General features: G+C 44.4%; 1 protein-coding gene across 1 annotated transcript in view; it reads right to left on the bottom strand.

Moving 5' to 3' along the window:
- Positions 1 to 497: 497 nt before the first annotated feature.
- The window catches only part of LOC143275727 (WSCD family member CG9164-like), a 31,389-nt gene continuing 19,989 nt past the window's right edge, over positions 498 to 11,897 (bottom strand). The window contains exons 2-5 of the mRNA XM_076580003.1: positions 9,321 to 9,471; positions 5,841 to 6,089; positions 2,769 to 2,902; positions 498 to 1,139 (exon numbers count right to left, since the gene is read on the bottom strand). Of these exons, the coding sequence (XP_076436118.1) occupies positions 864 to 1,139; positions 2,769 to 2,902; positions 5,841 to 6,089; positions 9,321 to 9,471 (810 nt within the window). The 3' untranslated portion in view covers positions 498 to 863. The remainder of the gene's footprint in view (positions 1,140 to 2,768; positions 2,903 to 5,840; positions 6,090 to 9,320; positions 9,472 to 11,897) is intronic.

Below are 11,897 nucleotides of genomic sequence, written 5' to 3'. Positions count from 1 at the left end.
TGAGGCCAACAGGACTGCTGCAGCTGTTCAGAAGAGGCAGGCCAGAAAGTCACGGGCAAACAAGCTCCCTGACAATGATATGCCTGTCTTTGTCTGCCCCAACTGTCAGCGAACATTTCGTGCGCAGATTGGACTATTCAGCCATCTGCGCACTCACAGATAGATTCATGAGCATCCTTCCCCCCACCCCACCACCACCCTCCCCCCATCCCCCAGCTGGATGACAACGATGGTCATCATCGATCTCGATGGACACACCACCACTGTACTGCATTATGCTGTGCTGTGCTGTGCTGTGCTGTCATGTCCAAGTAGTGTCGTGTCGTGTAAAATCTTGTATTATACACATTTGTACCCGGAACGAGCACTGATCATAATTATGCACACCTTCCGGAAGACACAAAACACTTTGTTGTGTTTGTATCGTGTCGTGTCGTGTCGTGACGTGTCGTGTCGTGTGTCGTGTCATATTAGTTTTGTTGTGTTATCGTGTCGTGTTGTGTCTTGTCGTGTCATGTCTTGTGGTTTCGTGTCGTATCATTTCACGTTGTATCACACGTTATCGTGTCCTGAACACACACTGATTAACTCCTTTCATACGAACGGCGAAAAAGACGACGTTAACAGCGTTTCACCCCAATTACCATCATCAAAATATTGCAAGCGGAACGCTCTTATACTGAAGACGTGAATGTTGACAAAGTATACCACAATTCTGACGATGGAAGCTAAAGGTTGGGTCATTCAGACACCCACTGGACATCCGAGGGGTCTGTGTAGAGAAGAGAGGACTGGCCGTACTGAGTGAGTTAAATGAGCACACCTGCTGACGACATTACACTCTTTGTTGCTGCTGCTGTTTTTCAAGATATGTTTCCAGGAAGCTTCACCCAGTGAAGGTCCTCCCCAGTGTGGTTCCTCCTCCACCCCCCTATGGCCTGGGACAGCTCGGGGAACCTGGGAGACACCAGCTGCATCACCTCGCCGATCTTTCCGTTGATGTGCCGGGTCAGGTTTTTGGAAAACACGTCTCGCTTCTCGATCGGGAATTGCCGGCTGCGTTTCGCCACGCCTTCCGAGTCCGCGAGAGCGCAGCGGATATCCATCGCCAGTGACGGGTGCTTGAGAAAGTCGGCCAGCTGTGTAGAGGGGGAAAAAAAAAAGGAAAAGCGAAAAAGTTTGAATTATTCATTCAATCAGTAGTGTGTGTTTTTCTTTTTCTTTTTCAATAGAACACCAACATATATACATCATCATCATCAAAGTCTATCACAAACGATGAAGACATCTATGACTGGCGATGAGAACGCGGCCCAAACTGAAGGCAAACGCGCAAATGCGGCCGCACTGTTGGCAGGGTACTTCTTCTGCGTTCACTCGTATGTACACGAGTGGGCTTTTACGTGTATGACCGTTTTTACCCCGCCATGTAGGCAGCCATACTCCGTTTTCGGGGGTGTGCATGCTGGCTATGTTCTTGTTTCCATAACCCACCGAACGCTGACATGGATTACAGGATCTTTAATGTGCGTATTTGATCTTCTGCTTGCATATACACACGAAGGGGGTTCAGGCACTAGCAGGTCTGCACGTATGTTGACCTGGGAGATCGTAAAAATCTCCACCCTTTACCCAGGAGATCGTAAAAATCTCCACCCTTTACCCACCAGGCGCCGTCACCGTGATTCGAACCCGGGACCCTCAGATTGACAGTCCAAGTTTTAACCACTCGGCTATTGCGCCCGTCGTTGGCAGGGTATAACAGCTAATGTTTCCGGTCGATGTCCTGAAGACGACTCTCCTCATACCCCAGAACTTCCTCGTAGATACGCAGTTGGTGACAAGCGCTGCAGTCAGTGGAGACACGAGATGGGTTTCCCACCCGTGGATGAGTTCTTTTTTAATTTTTTTTTTATTTAAAAAAAAATTATATATTTTTTTTCTCAAAGGCCTGACTAAACGCGTTGGGTTACGCTGCTGGTCAGGCATCTGCTTGGCAGATGTGGTGTAGCGTATATGGATTTGTCCGAACACAGTGACGCCTCCTTGAGCTACTGAAACTGAAACTGAAATGAAATGAAATGAAATTATGGTGCTTAGAGCCTCGCCGACCACTAAGGCCATCTCAAGGCTATCGCCGCGTTAATAAATACTACAAGGATAAAAAAAAAACCAAACAATTAAAACGAGTCACCACTTCAAACTTTCCACTCCAAAGTTAAAAAAACAAACAAACTTCCATAGTTTAAAACCTTCAAATCTAGTTAAAACTGTTCACTTCTTTTAAGAAGTCCATCATCGCCCACGGAGGGACATCACGAAACAAAGTCTTCAAAGAAACCGCCGTGTAATGTCTGTGTCTAACGTCATGCAGATCCCAACAGTCAAGGAGCACGTAAACTGAAACGGACGGGAATGCTGCAGGCCCCAAAGGAAGCTTTCAAGCAGATACTGAAGCATTTCATTTTTTTTTAATTTTATTTTATTTTTTACAGTGAACCTTACGCCAGCAGCCAGCTCGGAGAAAGAAACTGTCTTTGGCAATCATGTGCCGTCCATTCTGACTGAATGCCCATCCCACTGAAGCTTTTGTTTCATGATGAGTGCTTCAACCCTAGTCACCTATACTCTGGCTGTAATCTTTGCCGCTTAACACGCACACACACACACACACACACACACGCGCGCGCGCACGCACGCACACACACACACACAAACGCCACCACTCGCACACACACACACAGACACACAGGCACCAGCCTGCCAACCTTTTCAACTTCGGACTGCAGGGAGTGTACAAGATCATCAAAGCTGAGGACGAGTAGTGGCCCTTTGAACTTCAGCCAAGCGGCGTGGAACTTGGCCCATCTGTCAGCGTATTCCTTGCTGAAAGTGCTCCAGTCTGGAAACAATAACACACCGTCAGACTGTGGTCAGATGTGAGTCTGCTGGGTTTCCTTTTTTTTTTTTATAAATTTTTATTTATTTATTTATTATTTTTAATTAAAAAAAAATTAAAAAAAATTTTTGTATTTTATTTTTTTTAATTTTTTAATTTTTTTTTATTATTTTTTAATTTTTTTTTTTATCCCGTTCTGCTTTATTCCAGTCTGGTCTGATGTAGTCTGGTGTGGTGTAGTCTGGTGTGGTGTAGTCTGGTGTAGTCTGGTGTGGTGTAGTCTGGTGTAGTCTGGTGTGGTGTAGTCTGGTATGGTGTAGTGTAGCCTGGTGTGGTATGGTGTAGCCTGGTGTGGTGTAGCCTGGTGTGGTGTTGTCTGGCGTGGTGTAGTATGGTGTGGTGTAGTCTGGTATGGTGTAGTCTGGTGTGGTGTAGTCTGGTATGGTGTAGCCTGTGTGGTGTTGTCTGGTGTGGTGTAGTCTGGTGTAGCCTGGTATGGTGTAGCCTGGTGTGGTGTAGCCTGGTGTGGTGTGGTGTAGTCTGGTATGGTGTAGCATGGTGTAGCCTGGTGTGGTGTGGTGTAGTCTGGTATGGTGTAGCCTGGTGTGGTGTAGTCTGGTGTAGTGTAGTCTGGTATGGTGTAGCCTGGTGTGGTGTAGTCTGGTGTGGTGTAGCCTGGTGTGGTGTAGTCTGGTGTAGTGTAGTCTGGTATGGTGTAGCCTGGTGTGGTGTAGTCTGGTGTGGTGTAGCCTGGTGTGGTGTAGTCTGGTATGGTGTAGTCTGGTGTGGTGTAGTCTGGTGTGGTGTAGTCTGGTGTGGTGTAGTCTGGTGTAGTCTGGTGTGGTGTAGCCTGGTGTGGTGTAGCCTGGTATGGTGTAGCCTGGTGTGGTGTAGCCTGGTGTGGTGTAGCCTGGTATGGTGTAGTCTGGTGTGGTGTAGTCTGGTGTGGTGTGGTCTGGTGTGGTGTGGTCTGGTGTGGTGTAGTCTGGTGTATTCTGGTATGGTGTAGCCTGGTATGATGTAGCCTGGTGTGGTGTAGCCTGGTGTGGTGTGGTCTGGTGTGGTGTAGTCTGGTGTAGTCTGGTATGGTGTAGCCTGGTATGATGTAGTTTGGTGTGGTGTAGTCTGGTGTAGTCTGGTGTAGCCTGGTGTGGTGTAGTCTGGTGTGGTGTAGTCTGGTGTGGTGTAGCCTGGTGTGGTATGGTGTAGCCTGGTGTGGTGTAGTCTGGTGTGGTGTAGTATGGTGTAGTGTAGTCTGGTGTGGTGTAGCCTGGTGTGGTGTAGCCTGGTGTGGTGTAGCCTGGTGTGGTATGGTGTAGCCTGGTGTGGTGTAGCCTGGTGTGGTGTAGTCTGGTGTGGTGTAGTATGGTGTAGTGTAGTCTGGTGTGGTGTAGTCTGGTATGGTGTAGCCTGGTGTGGCATTGTCTGGTATAGTGTTGTCTGGTCTCAGTGGTCCATTCTATAGATGCGGATCCATAGAATAGAGATATGGAATAGATTGGAATAATTTAAAAAAAAATCCAAACAAACAACCCCCCCCCCAAAAAAAACAAAAACAACAACAAAAACAACCCACGAATGTTTGAGGTTTTTGTTTCAAAGGATGTGAGTGAGGGGGTGGTGACAGACTGATAAAAGGCATCCAAAATCTCATCAGCGCTATGACTGCTTAGCGTTAACTAACTCTCTCCATACGAACGGCGAAAGAGACGACGTTAACAGCGTTTCACCCCAATTACCATCATCAAAATATTGCAAGCGGAACGCTCTTATACTGAAGAGGTGAATGTTGACAAAGAATACCACCAGTTCTGACGACGGAAGCTAAAGGTTGGGCCATTCAGACACCCACTGGACATCCGAGGGGTCTGTGTAGAGGAGAAGAGAGGACTGGCCGTACTGAGTGAGTTAAAGAACTCTCCAAAGTCTATGTGACTAAAAATCTACACACTGCAGCTCCTTCACTTAGCAGATCCGGTTCGCCTATTCCCGTTTCACCTACTTTTTGATCATGTCACACCCCTCAATGGCCTCTTGAGGATTTCAGTGACGCTTTGTCCTGTTTTTTTTCGCCTAACCCTCTGTCCCTGTCCTGCATATTCATCACCCCCCCCCCCAACCCCCTCCACTCTCTCTCTCTCCCCTCTCTCTCCTGTCTCTCACACCCTCTATTTCTCCCCTGTCTTACTTAAATAACCACATCCCCCTCCCCAACCACACACACACACACACACACACAAATGAATACCAAAATACGTTTATGAACACAGATACCACTATCAGCTTCCATTAACTCTGGCAATACCTCGCTGGCGAAACTAATAATGGGAACGTGCGAATCGACACACCAACAATTCAGTGATAGGGTGGATCATCGGGAACAGGCGAATAGGGTGACACCCTCCCACACCCCTTCCCCACACCCTCCCCCCTCCCCACTGACTCTCTGCGGTCTCACGTACATTCAAAGTAGGCGGCGTTTGATTGGCTTGAGAGCAGGGTGGATTTGGCTGGGCGTCTTTTCACTCTGCTGTTGTTGCGACATTTGACATGGTACAGTATTATGTGACATTAACTCACTCAGTACGGCCAGTCCTCTCCTCTCCTCTACACAGGCCCCTCGGATGTCCAGTGGATGTCTGAATGACCCAACCTTTAGCTTCCGTCGTCAGAATTGTGGTATTCTTTGTCAACATTCACGTCTTCAGTATAAGAGCGTTCCGCTTGGAATATTTTGATGATGGTAATTGGGGTGAAACGCTGTGAACGTCGTCTCTTTCGCCGTTCGTATGGAAAGAGTTAAAACATCAGCTTCCATGAACACTTGAAATTCCTGTAGGCTAAATGGGAATGTGTGAAAATGGATCAACAGGCGAATCGGGATGACAACCAACCCCCCACCCTTTCCCCACCCTCCCAACTCTTCTGCGGTCTCACGTACATTCAAAGTATGCGGTAACAGGCGCTACTCCAGTGTGACTGTGCGACGCTCTCCTGTTGAAGTCGGCGAACATGGCGTCGAAAGGGTTACGGATGACCACGATAGCTCTGTGGTAGGTGGTCCTGGTGGTGGGCAGCCCGTGGGTTTTGATGGCGATCACTTTGCCGTTGATAACCCCCTCCCCGTAGAAACCCTTGGCCCACAGCTCTGGATCCCCCCTGCGGTCATAGATAGATCCCGTGTAGATCCCTAAGGAAAGAAGAAGTAGAAAAAAAAAGAAAAGAAAATTGGGTGTGAGGAGACTGAATGAATGAATTCATTTTGAGGGTGATAAAGTAAGTACAATGCTTTTTTGCTTTTTTTTTGTATCCAGTAAAATCGATATTTTCTTCCTCTCTTTTTTTTTTTCCTTATCTCTGTGACGAGTCATTGGGGGGGGGGGGGGGGGGGGGGGGTTGCACAGAAGAATTGTTCACCAGTATAAAAAAACAAGCAAAAAAACAATAAGAAGAACAACAACAACAACACCAACAACAACAACAAAAAAACCCCACCAAAACAACCCCCCTCCCGCCGCCCCCCCCCCCCACCGCCAAACCCCCCCAAAAAAAACAACACAACAACAAAAACAACAACAACAAAAACAACAGCAACACCAACAAAAACAACAAAAGCAACAAAAAAAAACAACAACAACAGCAACACCAACAAAAACAAAAACAGCAACAACAAAAACAACAGCACAACAACAACAGCAACAACAAAAACAACAGCAACACCAACAAAAACAACAACACCAACAAAAACAACAACACCAACAAAAAACAACAACAACAGCAACACCAACAAAAACAACAACAGCAACAACAAAAACAACAGCAAAACAACAACAGCAACAACAAAAACAACAGCAACACCAACAAAAACAACAGCAACACCAACAAAAACAACAACAGCAACAAAAACAACAACAACAGCAACACCAACAAAAACAACAACAGCAACAACAAAAACAACAGCAACACCAACAAAAACAGCAACACCAACAAAAACAACAGCAACAACAACAACAGCAACAACAGCAACAACAACAAATCACAACGATCGAAAGCGCTCAAAAGGGTGGTGAAGTCTCGACCCGTCAGACAGGCAGAACTGATTATTCTAATAGTCGGATCGTCAACATGATCATGGCATTGATTCGGTGATGTTGCCGGCGACAATAATTATGTGTAGACCCTCACTGCATACGATGTCGCGCTTCTGGACAGGTTTTCACCGGCGACAATATAATTCATGGAAGGAGGATCACTCAATCCCCCCCCCCCCCAATCCTCCCCCACCCCCCACCCCCACCTCCCCCCAAAAAACCCCACCCAAGCAAACATCAACTGCAACAGCGACAATATATGCAGGCGACAATACGTTTGCAGTATTTTATGCCGCTGGGTATCACCACAACAGTTGTGTTTTTGTTGTGGCTGGTGTGTGTGTGTGTGTGTGTGTGTGTGTGTGTGTGTGTGTGTGTGTGTGTGTGTGTGTGTCTGTGAGTGCTTGCTTTTTGTGAGTGTAAGCGTGCGAGTAGTTGTGTGTGTGTGTGTGTGTGTGTGTGTGTGTGTGTGTGTGTGTGTGTGTGTGTGTGTGTGTGTGTGTTGTGTTCGTTCTTTAGTTTAACGTCTTTTCACTGCAAGTGATATTAGACGCGGGTAGGAAAAAAATCGAGGGTGGGAGGGGGAAATTACTGTGTATGCATGCGAGTAAGTGAAAGTGTGTGTGTGTGTGTGTGCGTGCGTGTTTGCGCGTGTGCGTGTTACATATAGAAAATGATCGATTTAAGTTTTGTTTTGTTTAAAAACAAACAAACAAACAAAAAAACTAAAGCATAACAATCTAACATATTTCTAATGAAAAACTAACAACTATAACAGCGAACCAACTGGACTATTTAACAAGGAGTTGAAAAAGTCATACGTTAGCAATGGACTGCTGAAGATTGTCAACACTGAAGATGCTTTCAGTTCAGGGATGTGAGACTTCAACATATCGCAAGTTGATATATGATCGGCTGTTATGTGAGCACCACAGATGCAAGAGACATTACTGACATACTTGGTCTTAATTTTAATTTTCCATCTGCAGATTAGAGAAATGATTTGCCTCTTATGAAAATCATTATGGTAATGTTTTCCCATGAAACCATACATTTTCTGTATATTTTTAATGTAACTCCGAGTTACCGGTGTGTTTTTCTTCAAGCTTAAATTTTGACCACTGGACGTTTTCTACCATGGTGTGACATTCCTGAAGTGAAAGCGAAATATTTAAATCTAACTCCTTCATGGAACTTCTAGCTCCTATTTTAGCCAAAATGTCCACTTTTTAATTATAGTAAAAACCGCAGTGTGTGTGTGTGTGTGTGTGTGTGTGTGTGTGTGTGTGTGTGTGTGTGTGTGCGTGCGTGCGCGCGTGCTGTAGAAGAGTGTGTGAGGGGGGCCCCGGGGGATGGGGTGGATCGGTGGGGGGGTTGGGAGTTGGGGGTGGAGGTATATGTGTGCGTGTATATTTGTGGTGTGTTTATGAATGTGTGTGTGTGTGTGTGTGTGTGTGTGTGTGTGTGTGTGTGTGTGTGTGTAATGTGTGAGTGAGTATGTATGCTTGCGTGTTTGTGCGTGCGAATGTGTGTGTGTGTGTGTGTGTGTGTGTGTGTGTGTGTGTGTGTGTGTGTGTGTGTGTGTGTGTGTGTGTGAGAGAGAGTGTGAGTCTCTCTCTCTCTCTCTCTCTCTCTCTCTCTCTCTCTCTCTCTCTCTGTGCGTGTGCGTGCGTGCGTGCGCGCGCGAGAACATTCACTGTGATCTCATCTGGAACTCGTCGGCTGACAGAGAGACGAACAGGACGAGATTGGGGGGGTCTACGTATAAGTGGTGAAGGAAGCTTCTGACATTCACACACACACACACACACGCGCGCGCGCGCGCGCACACACACAGACGCACACACACAAACTCTCGCACGCAGACACACACACACACACTCAGACACACACACACGCGCGCGCACACACACACACATGAACTTTTTAAAATATTTTGTTACACTAATATTCACATGCATTCCCTTTCCTTTATACACTGCTTTACTCCTTTCCGTCTAAAAACACTTATAGTGAATAGACGTTAAACTGAAGAAAAAAACACACACACACATGCAAAGAGAGAGAGAGAGAGAGAGAGAGAGAGAGAGAGAGAGAGAGAGAGGTGGGGTGGGGGGGGGGTGGGTGGGGGTTTAAGAGTACGGGCAACTACAAACTACATTACTGATCTTTATCTACATTACTGATGGAATCTATATTACTGATCATAACTGTAGTATAATGAGCGTGTCCATAATCACAGACATAACACGAAATTGAAAGTGGGAGGCTCAACGGAATTACATGTTTTTAATAACATCGAGAGTGCCCCTTAGTGTTATTAATAATACCTGTTAACTGCTGCAGCAGATGTCTCATCCAGGTGTTACCGCTGCCCTGGACACTGGCCAAGGCAGTCACCGGTAAGGCCGCTGGGGAAAACTGCAGGGATCGCTTGCACGGTGTCGGGGCACGAGAAGAGGTACCCTTTGAAGTGGTCCGCTGGACAAAAAGAAAAAAAAATGTAGGTGACATGAAATGTTCAAGAATGGAAAGAAAGTTCTTTTCATGTGTTGTGTTACACGGCAGCGTTTTCACCACCGCTTGAGACGGCACCTTACACTCGGCTGGGCGATGAACAGCATGAATTGATATCAAACAACTACCGTTACTCCTAGAAAGACAAAAGCACACAACTTCAACCTTTTTTTTTTTTTAAACAGTTCTTAAAATTCAGACAAAGGTTTACCGATAAAAGTATAAAACAGTTCTATAGGACAGGCCCGGCACTTCCGTTTTTTTTTTTGAGGAAGTGTCTGGGTTTGTTCCAATGTACCTTTTATTTACCTGTGTGCTAGCTGAATCGGCAGAGTAAGCAGCACTGACTTGAAGTTGTGTACCTTGTGAGTGGAGAGAGTTACCAGTCTTTACAATTTGTTAATCATTTCATCTCCTGGCCTCATTATTTGTTAATTTCCAGTTGAAAAACCACCGAGGCAACCATGTGTTTGTTGTGTATTGTCCATGTGTTCTGCGTGGCTTGTTCAGGATTAAAGAGGCTATGCCAGTCTTGAATAAAAGCTTATTTGTGTTTGCACATTTCTTCTGTCTTTGCAGCTGTGTGCACATGTCAAATGATCGTTATAAGGACAGGCGCAACCCTTCTCTTTTCGAGACAGTGTCTGGGTTTGTTCCAATGTACCTTCTATTTACATGTGTGTTTGCTGAATCGTTAGCAGCACTGACTTGAAGTTGTGTTCCTTGTGAATGGAGAGAGTTACCACTCTTTACTATTTGTTAATGATTTCATCTCCTGGCCTGATTATTTGTTAATTACCAAATAGTACACTGGGAAGCTGCAACAGTATATTGTTCTGAATATATGTCATTCCATATCAAGATGATTATGGACAAAACAGTAATTAATATCAACTCAAACATTATCATATACAACGAAATAAACGTAACGGACGAATTTCAAACATGCGTTCACACATTGGTTCCACTGGCATTACAATGCCTAGTTCACATCAATACAATATAGGCAGAACAATGAGTATTCGTTCACACATCGATTCCATGTAATATTACAATGCTCAGCTAGGATCAAAACATAGTGAAAACAACGGGTATTCATCCACACATTAACTTCATGTACTCTCCTGATGATCAGTTTTGATTCACATATCAATAATCATTCAATTACATCTTGATTCTATGTGATATAGAGTTTAATCTTGCACAATACATACATATGTATGTTGCCCATCTATGCACAGATTTGTTATATTCCATAGATACTTTTAAAACATACTTGTCAATTTCATGTGTTTAAAAAAAAAAAAAATCTTTCATGAACAATTGTAGTACTGACTTTACCTTTATTAATTCTAATTTTTTTTTATATGACAAATTTGGCTCTTTATTAATTCTAATTTTTTTATATGACAAATTTGGCTATCAGTAAAATTTGTGAGAGGCAAAACCATCAGATTTTGATTAAAAAAAAAAAAAAAAAATTCAATTCATTTCCCCATTCACATATCAACAAACAATTACAGAGTACTACAGCGACAATTCACTTGCAAGGAAATTTCTGTTTCTTAACCTATAAAGAAGAAAAACAAACAGCAAATAAATGCATAGAAAAAAAAAGACATATAGCCATACAAACAATGACTGCTCCTCAAAGACTGTGGACCCGTTGAAAAGGATCTGCACTAATGAATAAGTCAATCATTAAATTGATTAAATCAATAATCCCGGGGTATCCCTGCACATAATATGCTGCGTTTTCAATTAGCATTCCTTCATCACTACTTTTGAAACCAGAATATCATCTTAATATCTAATAAAACAACTGCTTATTCCGATCCCTAACAAAGGATTGCCGTCCATTTTTATAATCATTAACACTTTCACCGGCAGTCAATTTAGAGTACAAAATTCCCTTGTGGTATAAACACAGAAAAGACAGTGGCTAAGAACTGTCGGGGATTCCCCCTGCGATGTATAGAAAATATGGCCTATCCTACCACCGAATATTAAGAGCAGTAGGTTCATGGATAACAGACCAATGAATAGTCACCTTTCAGTTCCTCTACCACGCCTGTGCATAAATGCGAGCTTGGCGGTGAAAGGGTTAATGAGATTCGTGTTTCAAAGATACCGGTGCATGGGAACCATTTCCAATGGAATTCGAGGCTATTCATCTGAAGATAAGTTTTCAACCTTTGGTTTTCTCGTGTTTATTCAAACGAATGTGATGCAACAAATGTTGTTTGTGTACCCCTTCATAAGGGACTATGGCCTGATGAATAAATCATCCGTATCCGTATCTCTCTCTCTCTCTTTGTATTTAGCAGATCATACCGACCAACGTGCGGTCTGGTGCTTTGTTTTCTAGCTCACTTCTTCTTCAGTTGTGT

This window comes from Babylonia areolata, chromosome 31 (genome assembly GCF_041734735.1).
Source record: "Babylonia areolata isolate BAREFJ2019XMU chromosome 31, ASM4173473v1, whole genome shotgun sequence".
Taxonomy (NCBI): domain Eukaryota; kingdom Metazoa; phylum Mollusca; class Gastropoda; order Neogastropoda; family Buccinidae; genus Babylonia; species Babylonia areolata.
The sequence above is the reverse complement of the archived record's forward strand: the minus strand, read 5'-3'. Positions and strand labels throughout refer to the sequence as shown.